Source organism: Oncorhynchus mykiss, chromosome 7, assembly GCF_013265735.2.
Source record: "Oncorhynchus mykiss isolate Arlee chromosome 7, USDA_OmykA_1.1, whole genome shotgun sequence".
In the NCBI taxonomy this organism is placed as follows: domain Eukaryota; kingdom Metazoa; phylum Chordata; class Actinopteri; order Salmoniformes; family Salmonidae; genus Oncorhynchus; species Oncorhynchus mykiss.
Genome location: NC_048571.1, coordinates 73,449,438 through 73,468,087, shown reverse-complemented (window position 1 = coordinate 73,468,087; position 18,650 = coordinate 73,449,438). Strand labels below are relative to the sequence as shown.

The following is an 18,650-nucleotide window of genomic DNA, read 5'->3' as shown; positions in this document are numbered from 1 at the left end:
AAAAGGCCCTTTCTCCCAGTCTCCAGTCTGTTGCCACTAATCCAATACGCCCATTAGAAGTGATGCATTATAAACGATGGAGCTCAAAAGCTCTCTCCTCATATCCTATTTTGTTCTGAGAGTGACACATCAATGACTGATCAAATGAGATCAGGTGTGTATTGTGGTTATGGACGGTCTGCTGCCACCAGACCACTTACTGTATCCGTACTGACAGCAGAGGAGAAGAAGCCATCCAGCAAATGTCCAATAAAATCAAAGAGACCAGCTGCCACTAAATAATAGCACAATAGATCAGTACAATCGCATGAGATGATGGGAAGTGGAGAGAAAGAATCCGTCACAATGTCAATAACCCATTGCATAGACGACACACATGGCGTACTACAACAAAATTATGTTTTTAATCCTTTGGGTTTTAATAGCTATTTCCCATTTGGGACCATGTTTTAATTTATTTTACCAGCAAAGTGTAGGTTTCTCATCCATCCATTCATATTCAAAGTATTTCAATATGAGACAAAACCTTTAGAACTATGTTAAGTTCTAATATTGTAAACTGCAAGTCTCCAAATTCTCCACTGGGCAAACCCTTGTATTAATGTGTTGTAGACACTGTTATTGTCTGACAACCTAAACCTTTCTTTTGGTCTTGTTGCCTCAATGTATAAAAAAGCATAAAATAACTTAGAAAAATCTCATTACTGAGTGCAGACCTTCCACTAATGAAGCCAATAAACAACAGCCATAACCACCCTACTGCTCCAGGACACTTTTAATTTAAAAAAGCCATTCTGCAGCGTGGATTTAATGCGAGATTATTGATATGGTCAAAACATAGTGTCCTTTGCATAAAATTCAGTTTTCCGCCAATTTATTTCCGTCCATTTCCAGTCCCTTGCGCATGCTCGGGTTGCCCAACAGCCCCCTCGCCCACTTCGCTTATTTTCCATTAAAAATTAATGACTACCGTAGTTTTAGCGTCTTCAGCGAGCAAACCTCATCACAACAGGGTGAGCACGGCTGTCTACTTCGGTCTGGCAAAAGTCTAAACCGAATCCTTAGGATGTCCCAACTCTGACCTCACCCCATTTGAAATTGGCAATTAAAAGGTTAAGGGTTAAGGTTAGAGTTAAGGTAGGGGTTAGGGTTTAGGGTATGGACAACCAAAGGATCCCAGGTAGCACTAACCATTATGTCTGCTACCTCCATTGTGTGCATATCGCCAACAAAAAGCTGTATAATTTTGCATTTCAAGCCAATAAATGTCTTAGCAACTAATATACAAGTCATATGGTAGTATATTGCTGGAGGGGAGCACTATTGTTACGCACCTGAAAGCTGGCACTTTCTTTGATTAGCTTTTTGAAAAATAAATATGATAAAGGGGTGATGCAATGCAATGGCAAATCCGTGTTGGAGAGTAGTGAATTACATGTCGTTCAAATGATCATTTTAAAGATTCACTATGCAGAAATCGCTTCGCCATTTCCTGGTTGTTAAAATTCTAATACTTAACCTAATTTCAGTTTATGTGAAAGCTTTAACAAGCAAGTATAGTGTAGAGAATCATTGTACCATCTAAACCGCTGTGAAATATATTTTACATAACCAAAAATGTTGTATTTTCAAATGCAAAAACAAAACTTAAAAACAGGAACCATAGAAATTGTGCAAATAGATCTACAGCTTCTTAGACTTGCTTTCAATGAGAATTACTATCACGACAGGATTTGACCCAGATGCAGACAGAGGAGGCGGATAGTTTGATTATAACAAAGGGGCAGGCAAGGGCAGGTCGACTGCAGGCAGAGGTTCATAATTCAAGGCAGATTCAATCAGGGACAGAACGTCAGGCAGAATCAGGGTCAGGACAGGCAGAAAGGTGAGAACCGGGAAGACTAGGAAACAAAAACTTGAGAACAGGAAACACGCTGGTAAGACCTGACAAAACAACACGAAATGGCAACATACAAACAGAAAACGCAAGTATAAATAGACAGGGGATACAGGGGATAATAGGGAATAATAGGAGACACCTGGTGGGGTGTGGAAACAAGCACAAGACAGGTGAAACAGATCAGGGTGTGACATATTTCTATGTCGTACAAAAAGTTACATATTGCAGCAGTAATTACATTTTGCAGTAGCTTGGTGGTAAATAAATAAAAATCTTGGTAGTGCTTTCCGTACTTTGTGTAGTGGTTCAGCTAACTACTGGAAGTACAAGCTACTTTTTTGGCAAAAATAAAATAAAATGTGGGTGAAGTCTCTACTGTCTCTATTATATTATGACAGAGAAGCTAGATCTACTGTCTCTATTATATTATGGCAGACCAGCTAGATCTACTGTTTCTTTGTCTCTATTATATTACGACAGACCAGCTAGATCTACTGTCTCTATTATATTATGACAGACCAGCTAGATCTACTGTCTCTATTATAATATGACAGGTAATAATTTCCTTTCTTTTTCAGTGTCAAACCTGCCTAATTCTCACTTTTTGTGTTCAATAGGCTAAATTACACATTCTGTTAACATCTGACTCCAGAGTGATGTCTTGCAATTTGTAGTCTGACCATTCAGATTTAGATATAATTTTTCACTAAGTAGTTTAGATGTGGTAACTGTTTTTTAAAAGTTTTAAGGTAAACTAAAGGGTAGCTTAAAGCTTTAAAGTATTGTAGTTTAAGTATTGAAGTTTAACTTCTTCCAGTGTGAAGTAATTGGTATCTTCGTAAACTGTATATTCAGAGTAGCTTCCCCAACATTAAAATACAGCCTCTGAAGTGTTTACCCGTGACGTTTTTACTATTATATGTATATACAGCCATATCAGATCAAAATAATACCCCCAATATTAATTAATATGTTTGATGATTTTGAACATATAAATGGTATATCTGCATATCAAATATATCAAGTGACCTAATAACACAGTTAGATTAAATTGATGCATAATGCAAGGGGAAAATCTACTGCAGTATATGAACAGCAGAACCCATTGCCGGACAGTGTAATATTTTGTAATGTGTCCGATGTCATATAATGTGTACATGGCACATTAGATGAGGAAAAGCCATCAATTTCAACTGTTTGGATGCACATGTGGCACATAGTACTTTCGTAAAATATTCAGATTCCTTCCCTTTTTCCACATTTTGTTACTTTACAGCCTTGTTCTAAAATGGAATAAATAATTTTTTCCCTAATCAATCTACCCCATAATGACGAAGCAAAAACAGGCTTTTATAAATGTGTGTTCATTTATTTAAAAAACAACTAAATACCTTATTTACAAAAGTATTTAGACCCTTTGCTATGAGACTTGAAATTGACCTCAGGTGCATCCTGTTTGAATTATTCATCCTTGAGATGTTTCTACAACTTGATTGGAGTCCAACTGCGATAAATTCAACTGATTGGAAATTATTTGTAAAGGCCCATACCTGTCTATACAAGGTCCCACAGCTGACAGTGAATGTCAGAGCAAAAACCTAGCCAAGATGTCGAAGGAATTGTCCGTAGAGCTACGAGACAGGATTGTGTCAAGGAATAGATCTGTGGAAATTGTCTGCAGCATTGAAGGTCCCCAAGAACACAGTGGTCTCCATAATTATTAAATGGAAGAAGTTTGGAACAACCAAGACTCTTCCTAGCGATTGCCAACTGGCCAAATTGAGAAATTGGGGGAGAAAGGCCAAGGTCAGGGAAATTACCAAGAACCCGATGGTTACTCTGACATAGTTCCTAATCTCCACAGAGGAAATCTAGAGCTATCTCTGCAGCACTCCACCAATCAGGACTTCATAGTCAACTGGCCAGATGGAAGCCACTCCTCAGTAAAAAGCACATGACATCCTGCTTGGAGTTTGCCAAAAGGCACCTAAAGGACTGTCAGACCCTGAGAAACAAGATTATCTGGTCTGATGACACCAAGATTAAACTCTTTGGCCTGAATGTCAAGCGTCACATCTGAAGGAAGCCTGGCACCATCCCTACGGTGAAGCATTGTGGTGGCAGCATCATGCTGCTGGGATGTTTTTCAGCGGCAGGGACTGGGAGACTTGTCAGAATCGTGGCAAAGGTGAACGGGTCAGAGAGATCCTTGATGAAAACCTGCTCCAGAGAGCTCAGGACCTCGGAAGGAGAACATTCGCCCAAGTCTAACAGGACCATGATCCTAAGCACACAGCCAAGACAACGCAGGATTGGCCTTGAGTGGCTCAACCAGAATGTCCTTCAGTGGCCCAACCAGCGCCCAGACTTGAACCCGATCGAACATCTCTGGAGAGACCTGAAAATAGCTGTGCAGCGACGCTCCCCATCCAACCTGACAGAGCTTGAAAGGATCAACAGAGAAGAAAGGGATAAACTCCCCAAATATACAGTACCAGTCAAACTTTTGGACAGTCCTCCTCATTCATTCATGTTTAAAAAAAATGTATTACTATTTTCTACATATGAAATAACACATGTATTAATGTATTAACCAAAAAAAATTAAACACCCTTTTCCTTAAAGACAGCTTTGCATACTCTTGGCATTCTCTCAAGCAGCGTCATGAGGTAGTCACCTGGAATGCATTTCAATTAACAGGTGTGTCTTGTAAAAAGTTCATTTGTGGAATATCTTTCCCTCTTAATACATTTGAGACAATCAGTTGTGTTGTGATAAGGTATGGGCGGTATATAGAAGGGAGCCCTATTTGGTAAAAGACCAAGTCGATAAAATGACAAGAACAGCTCAAATAAGCAAAGAGAAATGACAGTCCATCATTAGTTTAAGACATGAAGGTCAGTCAATCCGGAAAATTTCAGTACAGTCGCAAAAACCATCATGCTCTATGATGAAACTGTCTCTCATGAGGACCCCCACAGGAAAGGAAGACCTGGAGATACCTCTGCTGCAGAGTGTAAGTTCATTAGTTACCAGCCTCAGAAATTGCAGCCCAAATAAATGCTTCACTGAGTTCAAGTAAGACACACCTCAACATCCACTCTTCAGAAGAGACTGTGTGAATCAGGACATCATGGTAAAATTGCTGCAAAGAAACCACTACTAAAGGACACCAATAAGAAGAAGAGACTTGCTTGGGCCAAGAAACACGAGCAATGGACATTAGTCTGTACTTTTTTCCCAATGAGTCCACATTTAAGATTTTTGGTTCCAACCGCCGTGAGTTGGAACAGTTGAGATGCACAGTTGAGAAACACAGTTGAGATGGTTTGGGATGAGTTGAACTGCAGAGTGAAGGAAAAGCAGCCAACAAGTGCTCAGCATATGTGGGAACTCTTTCAAGACTTGAAAAGCATTCCAGGTGAAGCTGGTTGTGCAGAGCTGTCATCAAGGCAAAGGGTTGCTACTTCAAAGAGTCTCAAATATAAAATATATGTTGTTTTGTTTAAGACTTTTTTGGTTACTACATGATTCCATATTTGTTATTTCATAGTGTTGATGTCTTCACTATTATTCTACAATGTAGAAAATAGTCAAATTTAAGGAAAACCATTGAATGAGTAGATCTGTCCAAACTTTTGACTGGTATTGTGGCGTCCTACCCAATAAGACTTGAGGCTGTAAACGCTGTCAAAGGTGCATCCACAAAGTGGTGAGTAAATGTTCTGAATACTTACAGCATGTAAATGTGTTTTTCTGCATTTGCAAAAACATCTCAAAACCTGTTTTTGCTTTGCCATTATGGAGTATTGTGTGTAGATTGGTGAAGAAGAAAAAACAAATGAATACATTTTAGAATAAGGCTGTAATGTAACAAAATGTGGAACAAGTCAAGGGGCCTGAATACTTTCCAAATGCGTTGTTCATCTGTGAGCATGAATGTTTGCGGGTGTGTGTGAGGACTAAATTGCATACTATGTCAGAAGATACAAACTGAGCCTGGCAGTTGTGCATGAGGGCCATTATTTTATTTTAATGAGAAACTGATTGCAAATAGAGAAGCAATCCCAAGGCTTTGTTACCTTTACTGCTCAAAGCTTGGAAAGGGGACAATTTTCTGCACAAGACCAGTAATGTAAAAAAGGTCCATTAACCAATGTTTCCAAAAGGCAAAATGAGAAATAGAGTTTTGATCATTTGTAACTACCCAAACTGTATATTAGTTGATCACATCGGACAGCCTACACCCCAGCACTACATTTAAAACAAAGGTGCGTGGCCACGTGTGCGCACAATTTCTTCACGTTAGTTGTGATTTGTGTCTTTCTTTTTCAGTGTGAGCACAAATTCCTCTAATAAATTCCTTCCCATGTGTTACCACCGTTTCAGTATGCTTTCTCAGTATGCTAGCTGTTATATATAACTTTCCTACTGAGCCCTGAGATTGAGGGGTCACGAGTATGACATAGATGGTAGTAGTCTCAATGGAGTCACACATTTCAACATTAGAATCCCTTTGGAAATGCTTTACCTCGCCTTGGGCAGTGATTGAAAAAAAGTCAAGTAAAATAGTATTTTAACCTTTACAAAAATTGAATGGCCTGCAGCCACAAGTCACCAACTTGGAATCCCAATGGGTTCACCCCCTTTGTGCGATCAGATTCCCTGAGCAATGACAAATCTCTTACATACATCACACAGATCTCATTATCACCAGTCTCCACAACCTTATGGGGCACCTTTACAGTATCATGTTGAAACAACGCTTTCACTAAAAAACCTCTATGATGACAGCAAAATAAAACCCAACCCGTTCAGTGTGCTAAGCCCTCAATGCAAATGGGCTTTTTTCTCCACAGGTGTCCTGAACAAAATGGTTAACACCAGGCTTGAGGCTAACATGGCCATTGGTCTCAATTATAGTATCCGGCAGCACAACATCAATTAACCTTGACCGTGCCTCTCTCGCTCTGTGTCAAGGGCATTCTACATTGGTTAAGGGGGAGGGACAGTGGAGTGGATTATATCTCCCTTTAGAAAGGTTGCTATGACTGTTGCCACTGGTCTGCAGAGTGCAGACCCATGCCTGCATGTGAGGGATGTAGTTGTATTCAATTTTCTATCAGTGGTTAATCCTTTTCTCATGCTTGGCATATCAATCTACAGTATTTATTGGCTATATCTGTCTGCATTCTCAATTTAGTCTAGGTCTGTTTTTCTGTGTCTGCTGTCACACAGACCAAATTGAGGCTCAATAAGCATGCGCCCCACATATCCCATCTATTTTTCAGCCATCCAATTATTGTTGCATTTCATTACATTTTTCACTTAACTTATGTTTGCTCCATCACAGAAAAAAATAATATACCACAAGTATTGAAATTATGATGCTCACGAGGCATCTCATTATACTCTCAGCTCACCCCTGTCTTGGTTATCTTCAAGTGTGTTGAGGGAAGAATTAACATCCTCCTATACAGTGGTCTTCCTATTTAATCTTGGTTCGGTTATTGTTAATTCCGCCACCTGTTCTTAAATCACCACTCTAACTGCACTAACAAACATGTTTACTGGGTCAATAAACATACATAAAATAAGAAACGTCTAATAAGTTTTTTGAAAAGTAGAATCATATCTTTAATACTATTTGAACTGAGGTATGATGCAGACTCCTAACACTGTACACTGAATTTAATTTAGGGGGAATCTTAGGGCTTTAGTCCAGTCGGCCTGTATAACGGAACTTGACAAGATGGCATATAATGATACTTTTTATGGCATGATTGCTAATGAGCAGAGACCATTGAAATGAATAACATCCATGGGGTCTTTGTATTGTTATTATAGAAGCCTAAATTATTTTTAAAAAGCGTTATGATGATAGCTCTCAATCTTGAATGCAACCAAAAAAATGGCAATGCCTGCAGCAGTGTTTCCCAACTCCGATCCTCGAGTACCCCCAACAGTACATATTTTCATTGTGGCCCTGACCCTCCACCTCCAAATCAATCCTGCACCAGAGTACAGGCCTCGGTGTAACGCTCATTCCTTCGACGATAAACACAAATCCGACTATTTACCCCTGGTGAGACAAAACTACGACTCATCAGTGAAGAGCACTTCTTGCCAGTCTTGTTTGTGCCCATAGGCGGCGTTGTTGCAGGCCTACAATCCCTCAGTCCAGCCTCTCTTAGCCTATTGCGGACAGTCTGATTACTGATGGAGGGATTGTGCGTTCCTGGTGTAACTCGGGCAGTTGTTGTTGCCATCCTGTACCTGTCCCGCAGGTGTGATGTTCGGATGTACCGATCCTGTGCAGGTGTTGTTACATGTGGTCCGTTCTGTCTCCCTGTAGCGCGGTCTTAGGCGTCTCACAGTATGGACATTGCAATTTATTGCCCTGGCCACATCTGCAGTCCTCATGCCTCCTTGCAGCGTGCCGACCGTTTCACGGGTGCATGTTCATAATTGTTTATGGTTCATTGAACAAGCATGGGAAACAGTGTTTAAACCCTTTATACAATAAAGATCTGTGAAATTATTTGGATTTTACTAATTATCTTTGAAAGACAGGGTCCTGAAAAAGGGACGTTTATTTATGAAGCCCTTTTACATCAGCCTAAAACCCCAAACGGCAAGCAATGCAGATGTAGAAGCACGGCGGCTAGGAAAAACTCCATAGAAAGGCCAGAACCTGGAGAGGAACCAGGCTATGAAGGGTGGCAAGTCCTATTCTGGCTGTGCCGGGTGGAGATTATAACAGAACATGGCCAAGATGTTCAAATGTTTATAGATGACCTGCAGGGTCAGATAATAATAATCACAGTGGTTGTAGAGGGTGCAACATGTCAGCACCTTTGGAGTAAATGTCAGTTGGCTTTTCATAGCCGATCATTCAGAATTAGAGACAGCGGGTGCGGTAGAGAGAGGGTCCAAAACAGCAGGTCCAGGACAAGGTAACACGTCCAGTGAACATGTCAGGGATCCATAGCCACAGGCAGAACAGTTGAAACTGGAGCAGCAGCATGACCAGGTGGACTGGGGACATCAATGAGTCATCAGGTCAGGTAGTCTTGAGGCATGGTCCTAGGGCTCAGGTCTTCCGTGCGAAGAGAGAGAATACTTAAATTCACACAGGACACCAGATGAGACAGGATAATTACTCCAGATATAACAGACTGACCCTAGCCCCCCGACACAAACTATTTCAGTATAAATACTGGAGGCTGAGACAGGAGGGGTCGGGAGACACTGTTTCCCTATCCGACGATACCCCCAGACAGGGCCAAACAGACAGGATATAACCCCACCCACTTTGCCAAAGCACAGCGCCCACACCCCTAGATTAATATCTTCAAACACCAACCTACTACCCTGAGACAAGGCCGAGTATAGCCCACGAAGATCTCCCACACGGCATGAACCCGAGGGGGGCACCAACCCGGACTGGAAGATCCCGACAGTGACTCAAACCACTCAAGTGACACACCCCTCCTAGGGACAGCATGGAAGAGCACCAGTAAGCCAGTGACTCAGGCTCCATAATATGATTAGAGCCAGAGAATTCCAGTGGAAGGGCACCGGCCAGGCAGAGACAGCAAGGGCGGTTTGTCACTCCAGTGACTTTCCATTCACCTTCACACCCCTGGGCCAGACTACACTCAATCATAGGACCTACAGAAGAGATGAGTCTTCAATAAAGACTTAAAGGTTGAGACCGAGTCTGCGTCTCTCACATGGATAGGCAGACCATTCCATTAAAATTAAGCTCTACATGAAAAGCCCTGCCTCCAGCTACATGTCCTGGTAATCTGTCTGGCACTGAGGCCTTGTGAATGTTGACCCGTTTAAAGGTCTTGCACACATCGTCTACGGAGAGCGTGATCACACAGTCATCCGGAACAGCTGGTGCTCTCATGCATGTTTCAGTGTTACTTGCCTTGAAGTGAGCATAGAGGTAATTTAGCTCGCCTGGTAGGTTTGTGTCACTGAGCAGCTCGTGGCTGTGCTTCCCTTTGTAGTCTGTAATAGTTTGCAAGCCCTGCCACATCCGACGATCGTCGGAGACGGTGTAGTACAATTCAATCTTAGTCCTGTATTGACTGCATTGGTGTGCAGAATGGCTTCTCGGAATGCACAACTCGTTGGTCCTAGTCACAGATGAGCTATTGCAGTAGATGACAACACCGGGTTCCACTCCTATCAGCTAAAAACAAGAAGAAGCAGCTCCAGTGGGAACGCGATCACCAACATTGGACAATTGATGAGTGGAAAACATCACCTGGACCAAGGTATCCCAGTTCCTGTTGAGACAAACAAAAAACATCTAGTCAGCGGCTGTCCTGTGGTCGAAAAAACAGCTTGTTGATGAGAGAAGTCTGAGGAGAATGGCAAGAATCGTGCAAGCTAACAGGCGGTCCACAAACAGGAAAATATCTGTGCGGTGGTGTGTAGAACGGCATCTCGGAGCACACAGCTCGTTGGTCCTTGTCACACATGAGCTATTGCAGCAGACGACCCCACCGGGTTCCACTCCTATCAACTAAAAACAAGAGGAAGTAGCTCCAGTGGGAAAGCGATCACCAACACTGGACAATTGAGGAGTGGAAAAACATCACCTGGTCTGAAGAATCCCAGTTCCTATTGAGTCATGCTGATGGCAGAGTCATAATTTGGCATAAGCAGCTTGAGTCCATTAATCCACCATGCATGGCGTCAATGGTACAGGCTGGGGGCAGTGGTGTAATGGTGTAGGGAATGTTTTCCTGGCACACGTTAGGTCCCTTGGTACCCATTGACCAAAACCTTGAAGAATCAACACCCCAAATAATTCAGGGTGTTCTTAAAGCAAATGGAGGCCCAACCCGGTACTAGATGGGTGTACCTAATAAACCGGCCCAAGTGTGAATATATATACACACAGTACAGAGTCAAAAGTTTGGACACACCAAAGTTTTTCTATATTTGTACTATTTTCTACATTGTAGAATAATAGTGAATAGATCAAAACGATTAAAAACACAAATGGAATCATGTACTAACCAAAACAGTGTTGAACAAATGTTACATTCTTCAAAGTAGCCACCCGTTGCATTGAGTACAGCTTTGCACACTCTTGGCATTCTCTCAACCAGCTTCATGAGGCAGTCATAGGGCTATCTTCTGTATACCACCCCTACCTTGTCACAACACAACTGATTGGCTTAACAAGGAAAGAAATTCCACAAATTAACTTTTAACAAGGCACACTTGTTAATTAAATGCATTCCAGGTGACTACCTCATAAAGCTGGTTGAGTCTAGCGGGGATGGCAACGAGACCCGTAACATTACATGCAAATAACAGTAAAAAAGTAACAGTGAGAACAAAAACCACAGGCAACTTAAATCTACCGTCAAACACTCAGGGTTTATTTTTAAACACACGGTAAAGGGGGGCGGGAAGAGGGGCAGAGCTGGACCCAAGGAAAGAAATAATAAATATCCAAAAACACCCCTAGCTAGACTAGCCTGCTTTAAGAATAGCTAGCTAACAAACCAAAAATACAGTGGGTGACCGCCCAGTTCTAACTAGGGTATTTAGACAAAGTTTACCTACTCCCACAAACAAACAAACAGTCATGAAGCACAACAATACATACTCACATAATTCCAGACAAATGTGACATGTAGGAACAAAAACCAAGAGAGAGCGAGAGAGACACAGAGAGAGATTGAGACACAGAGAGATCAAGCTCCAGAGAAAACAACTAACTGGGATTTTAAACCAAGAGAAAGGGGATGTGATAGGGTAAAGGAAAGGGAGCAGGTGTCTTCTGATTAGCGAGTGATTGTTGACTGATAATTGCCACCTGTGAGGGGAGAAGGAGAGAAAAGAAATGCACACAGAGGATACACATTTGTTTTTCAACAGGACAATGACCCAACACACCTCCAGGTTGTGTGAGGGCTATTTGATCAAGAAGGAGAGTGATGGTGTGCTGGATGAGTTGGACCGCAGAGTGGAGGAAAAGCAGCCAACAAGTGCTCAGCATATGTGGGAACTCCTTCAAGACTGTTGGAAAAGCATTCCAGGTGAAGCTGGTTGAGAGAATGCCAAGAGTGTGCAAAGCTGTCATCAAGGCAAAGGGTGGCAACTTTGAAAAATCTCAAATATAACTACATGATTCCATATGTGTTATTTCATCGTTTTGATTTCATCTCAATGTTTTCTACAATGTTGAAAATAGTATAAAGCAAAACCCTTGAATGAGTAAGTTTGTCTAAACTTTTGACTGGTACTTTATATATATGAGAGAGAGAGAGAGAGAGAGAGAGAGAGAGAGAGAGAGAGAGAGAGAGAGAGAGAGAGAGAGAGAGAGAGAGAGAGAGAGAGAGAGAGAGAGAGAGAGAGAGAGAGAGAGAGAGAGAGAGAGAGAGAGAGAGAGAGAGAGAGAGAGAGAGAGAGAGAGAGAGAGAGAGAGAGAGAGAGAGAGAGAGAGAGAGAGAGAGAGAGAGAGAGAGAGAGAGAGAGAGAGAGAGAGAGAGAGAGAGAGAGAGAGAGAGAGAGGAAAAAAAAAACTCTTTATTGGGTCTGGGCGCCCACCACACAATAAATACTCATACAAAACCACAGTTACACATCAATTAAAAACACAACTCCAATTCCTCCTCCACAGTAACAAAACACAACAGCCTCTGAATACCCAAAAACAGATCAATATTGTTGACAAGTTTATAATAGGCAAACTCAACCCTTAGTCTCGCTGCCAACATTCCCACCACATCCACAGACCCCTGTCCCCGAATGCTGTTCTTTCGGGTCTTCCATATCGCTAATTTTGCTGCCCCTAACACAAAATTAAGCAACACAACTACACCATTTTGACTGAACCTGTACTTTGGCCCAAATATATACAGTTGGGAAGAGAAAACCTCTCCCAACGTTGAGAACCAATCAGTTCAATCATGCCAACCAACCTGGGACACAGTAAAAACAGATGTGCCAGAGATTCATCCTCAGCACAGAATGGACACCCCTCCCCAACAGTAGGGTCCAGGTGTACCAGATGCATGTTGGTGGCTATAGCTCCATGTATTATCCTCCATTGGAGGTCAGCTGTCCTCTTATCAATAGGCAGTTTATATAATGATCGCCAACAGCCTTTTGGAGAAGCACCTGGACCAAGCACATCCGCCCACCTCGTCGATTTTACCCCGTCCAGGGAAGAGGCATGGGACACCTTCACACATGTTCTGTACATGGCCTTCTTTCCCACCTCCTTGAACTCCCCCAGCTCCGGGGTATCGAAGGAAAGCAGCATCCCGCGTCCTCCTCAAATGCCCCCATCGCAGCACTAACAATCAGTGCAGGGAACACATAATCCAGACCCTCCTTCCACCAATCAGAATTGGAAATGTCAGTCACATACTGCAGATGAAGCACTGGCAAAGAGTCGCAGACCTCATCGACGACTTTCCTCAGTAGGCGAGATGATCGGATCCCCGCTCTTTCTCTCAGCTCCTCCAATCTGCTCCTGCTCCGCATCAGATGACCCAGCTTGGTACACCCCACGCCTAATAGGCATGAACGTAGGCTAGCTGAACCCAGAACACGGGACTGGATGGCAGTGTTGTGAAAAAGAGGCTCTTCAAAAAGTCTCATCCCTGGTGATGTGCCGGTCTTACGGGACTTGACAAAGACTCCCCAAGCCTGCATAACAGACTCATAAAATGGAGTCAGGCCAGTCAAATCACCCCCCTCCAGCTTTAAGAGGAACATATGTTTGTCTAAGCCCAAACAGCCCGCTCTCCTCATCAATATGTAGGCTGTTTCGACCCAGCTAGAACAGTCTCTGTACAACAATCTCTGGGCTGCTTGGAGCCGGAAAGCCGTGATCCTAGAGGAAATTTCCACCAGGCCTTGCCTACCCTCGTGCAGTGGCAGATACAGGGCTGCAGCTTTGATCCAGTGTTGTCCAGACCAGAAGAAATTGACAAGGGTCCTCTGAAGCTCTTGTATCAGACCCTTTGGTGGCTGTAAAATCATTAGTCTGTGCCACAGGGTAGAAGCAGCAAGATTATTAGCTACCAGGACCCGTCCCCTATAGGACAGCTGGGGCAACACCCATTTCCACCTTGACAGTCTGGCACACACTTTCTCCACTACACGCTCCCAGTTCTTTTTCTGAAAGACATCGGAGCCTAGAAAAAAACCCAAAGTCTTCATTCCATCTCTGCCCCACTGAAGCCCCCCTGGTAACCGTGGAGCGGACCCCATCTGAAGCTGACCTGCCCACAGCGCTTCACTCTTTCCCCAATTGACTCTAGCTGAGGAGGCCCCCTCATACACCTTTAAAGTGTTTGAGAGAACCTTAACATCCTCACCCCCTGTAATAAAAACGATCACGTCATCTGCATACGCAGACAGTGCTATCGTGGGACCCTTCATTACACCTGGCACAGAGAAACCAGTAAGCTTCGCTCTTAAAAAACAAAGCATTGGTTCAATCGCCAGACTATATAACTGCCCTGAAATTGGGCATCCCTGCCTGATGCCCCTTTCGACAGGGATGGGGCAACTCAAACCACCACCAACCTTCACCATACACGAGGCTCCAGCATACAGTAAATTCACCCAAGACAGAAAAACATCCCCAAACCCAAAGGCTTTCATTGTTTTAAACAAGTACTGGTGGTCCACACGATCAAAAGCCTTCTCCTGATCCAACGAAAGTAAACCCACATTTACATCAGACAGTTTACAAATGTCTAAAACATCTCTTATCAGAAACAAGTTGTCAACAATAGAGCAATCAGGTACACAGTAGGACTGGTCCTTGTGGATCAACAATCCCAGATACTCTTTCAACCTGTTTGAGAGACATTTAGAAACAATTTTGTATTCTGCGCACAGCAAGGCAACAGGTCTCAAATTTTTTATGAGAGCCAAATCCCCCTTTTTTGGCAACAGTGAAAGCACCGCACGTTGACAGGATACAGGAAGAGAACCCTCATGAAAAGATTCACACAGCACTTCATAAAAGTCCTCCCCAATAGACCCCCAAAAGTGCTTATAAAACTCAGATGGTAAACCATCGATGCCAGGGGCTCGGCCTGTTGAGAGCTGCATAACTGCTGTGGACAGCTCTTGCAGTGTAATATCAGCGTCCAATGCGACTCTCTGCTCAGGTCCCAATTGAGGAAGACCGTGTAACAACTGTTCAGTACATAAAGAGTCACAATCCTCCGCCTTATAAAGGGATGAGTAAAACTCCACGGCATGTTGACGCATTTCAATATCATTCGTGGTCACCTTCCCATCAGGGAGACGAAGGCAGACCATCTGTTTGCGTTGAAATTTCGACTGTCCTAGGTTGAAAAAAAAAGCGCTAGGAGCATCCATATCATTGAGGGAAGCGAAACGAGACCTAATCAAGGCACCCTTCACTCTTTCATGCAGAAACGACGTCAGTTCATGTCTCTTGTCCTGTAAGTTCATGACTAGTCCAGGGTCGTTCTGAGTGAGCAGCTTCAATTCAGTAGATTTGATGTCCTGTTCAAGGGCCTTGATAGTCTCTTTAACCTCAATTTGAGACAGAGCAGTATACTGTTGACAAAAAACTCGTATTTGGGCCTTCCCAACCTCCCACCATTGTCTCAAGGACTCAAAATTCCCTTTTATACCCCTCCATTTTTCCCAAAACAACAAAAACCTGTCACAAAACATGACATCATGTAACAATTTAACATTAAAATACCAGTAAGGCGATGACCGTCGTGGACAGGACAAGTGAATATCAACAGTAACAATATGATGATCAGAGAAACCCACAGGAGTAATGGCACACTTTCCAACCCTACTACAGTAGTGATCAGATACATACAACCTGTCTAACCTTGCTGCACTGACACGACCTTCATTAATTTTTAGCCATGTGTACTGCCTAACTTTTGCATTCCTTACTCTCCACACATCAGAAAGCTCAAACTTAGTTAATAGGCCAGACAGGCAAGTGGCTGACCGCAGGTGAGGTTCTTCAGCGGTGCGATCAACAGTAAAATCCACTGTACAGTTCCAGTCACCCCCTAAAACCATACACCCCTCTTGATCACACTGTCTTAAGGTTTCCTTTATTTGATCAAATATAGCAATACGCTCTGTACCCTCATTCGGAGCATAAACATTCAAAAAAACAAACAGAAACCCCATAACATCCACCTTGACCAATAAAACCCGACCCTTGACAATCTCTGTTGTAGATACCACAGTCACCCCTAAGCCTGAGGAAAACAAGATTGCCACCCCAGCACTGAAATTAGTACCATGACTGAGTACATGCTGCCCCTCCCACCACATACCCGTCAACCTCATTTTCCTCATCACTGTGTGTCTCCTGTAGGAAAACTACATTAAGCCTTTTCTGTTTTATTACTTCTAATACCCAAGCCCTCTTATTCCTGTCCCTTCCCCCATTAATATTGAGAGAACCTACCCTTAGTACCTCCATATAGAAAAGAGAAAAGAAAAGCAGAAGAAACCACAGAGAAACCAACGAGAAAAAAGACACCCTATGAAGCATGATCATCATCATTATTTTTCTTTCTTCTCTTAACCTGAACACGTTTCCCACCACCTTTTGCTGCTGAAACAGCAGTAATACATTTCCTTCTTCTCACTCAATTGGTCTAACCCCACCGTCTTCTGTAACATCACAGCTGACCTCACAAACTTATCAACATCAAAATAATCTGCCAATTTGACAGATTTCCCAAAAGTCTGATCCAAAAACTAATTTACCTCCTCTAGATCATAAACTGAGTCCTCGCCAGCAGTTGTAATATCTAAAGAGATATCCATATCATTCTCCTGATCCTCAGCTGAGACCACAGACAACTGACTCCCCTCTACCACATCCCTTTCAACACTCCCCACTTGCACCTCATCACTCGTACCAGGCATCTCCTCCACTACCTGGGAGACTAGCCCCACCTGAACATCACTACTCATAGTGGGCATCTCCTCCACTAACTGGGAGCCTAGCTCCACATGAACCCCAGCACTCGTAGTGGGCATCTCCTCTACTACCTTGGAGCTTAGCTCCACATGAAGCCTAGCTCCACATGAACCCCAGCACTCGTAGTGGGCATCTCCTCTACTACCTTGGAGCTTAGCTCCACATGAAAACCCTCCTGTACCTCATTACTCGTAGTGGGCATCTCCTCCACTACCTGGGAGCCTAGCTCCACATGAAAACCCTCCTGAACCTCATTACTCGTAGTGGGCATCTCCTCCACTACCTGGGAGCCTAGCTCCACATGAATCCCCTCCTGTACCCCGTTACTCACAATGGGCATCTCCTCCACTACCTGGGAGCCTAGCTCCACATGAACCCCCTCCTTTACCCCAGCACTCATACTGGGCACCTGCTCACCAGTCTGAGGAACTGTCTCTTCAGATACATCCTTACCTTCTACAACAATACTTTTCTGTAGCATAACATTTCCCTCTAATACAAGTTGCAACCCCGTGCCCTCAACACGGATAACTTGTTCCTCAGCACCAGGTGCTTGTGGCTGCTTTGCCGCTGTCGGCCCACCTCTCCCTACATCAGTGGGCCCAGTCGTTACGATGACCACCTGCGCCCCTCCCTCGGCCTTCTCCCTTTTCGGGCAAGCATGTTGCTTATGACCAACATCCCCACACTCAAAACACCGTTGACTACCTGTACTAGCATAAGCCATATACAATCTATTGTCATACTTGACTTTAAACGATAATTCTAAAGTCTGCTCCGGTGAATCCAAAAACATAAACACCTGTCGCCGAAATGACATTACCTGTTTCAACCCCACGGAATAACCTTAATTGAACTGGCGAACTTCCTAAAGCGCAGTAACTCGCGCTCCAACAGGTCATTTGGAATAAACGGTGGTACATTTGAAATCGTTACCCTTGTTGACGGAGAAAAAAGCGGCGTAACTTGAATAAACATTCCTTTAAGAATTACACCATGCTCAACCATCCGATCAACCAGACACTCTTCTTTAAGAAATACCACCACAGCTTTATTCATCAAGGGATGCATAAGCAATATTCTCATAGCCTACCTTCTCTCCTACGGCGACCAGAAACTCCTCCACCGTGACAGTAGCTTCAGTAACACACCTAAAGCCGTGCCGAAGTGACAGGGACGGCATCCCCATTCGGGCTGCCATCCCCGCCAAAATCAGGGTAATTTCGATACGAAAAACAAAAAACTTAATTCTACCACAAGAAAAAAAGTCAAAAATAATAATAATAATCATGCACAGAAGAAAACCAAAAAAATGCCACCAAGAAATAGCAAACCGAAAGAAAGTTGTGAATATCTAACTCTCCACAACACACGCACTCCTTCACTCAAACAATTCCCAGCATGCACCAATCACTCCCAGCATGCAGAGAGAGAGAGAGAGTTTGTTTTCTTTGTACAAAGTGCAATCGATAAGGCAGTCAATCCACTAACTGACTGTCCCGCCAGTTCATTAACCACATAGGCTAGTCATTACCAAGAGTTCAACCACATGTGAACAAGGAGGTGGGAGCTCTCTAAATGCAATCTCTTCACTCAAGTAGCCTAATTATTATTGTGAGTGCGGGCAGTGGCCAAACAAATTTGCTAACACCTCTCTTTCACAAACACACAGTTTTTCCACCCACTGAAACACAAGATACTCCCGTGGACACACACCGAATTATGCAGACACACAAAGCTTCAAAGTGACAAAAG

General features: G+C 43.2%; 1 protein-coding gene across 1 annotated transcript in view; it reads right to left on the bottom strand.

Annotated features, from left to right (window-relative positions):
• Positions 1-16,535: 16,535 nt before the first annotated feature.
• Positions 16,536-18,650, bottom strand: part of LOC118965363 — a 44,264-nt gene continuing 42,149 nt past the window's right edge. Inside the window, exons 3-4 of the mRNA XM_036984451.1 lie at positions 17,041-17,542; positions 16,536-16,966 (exon numbers count right to left, since the gene is read on the bottom strand). Coding sequence (XP_036840346.1) covers positions 16,670-16,966; positions 17,041-17,542 — 799 coding nt within the window. The 3' untranslated portion in view covers positions 16,536-16,669. The remainder of the gene's footprint in view (positions 16,967-17,040; positions 17,543-18,650) is intronic.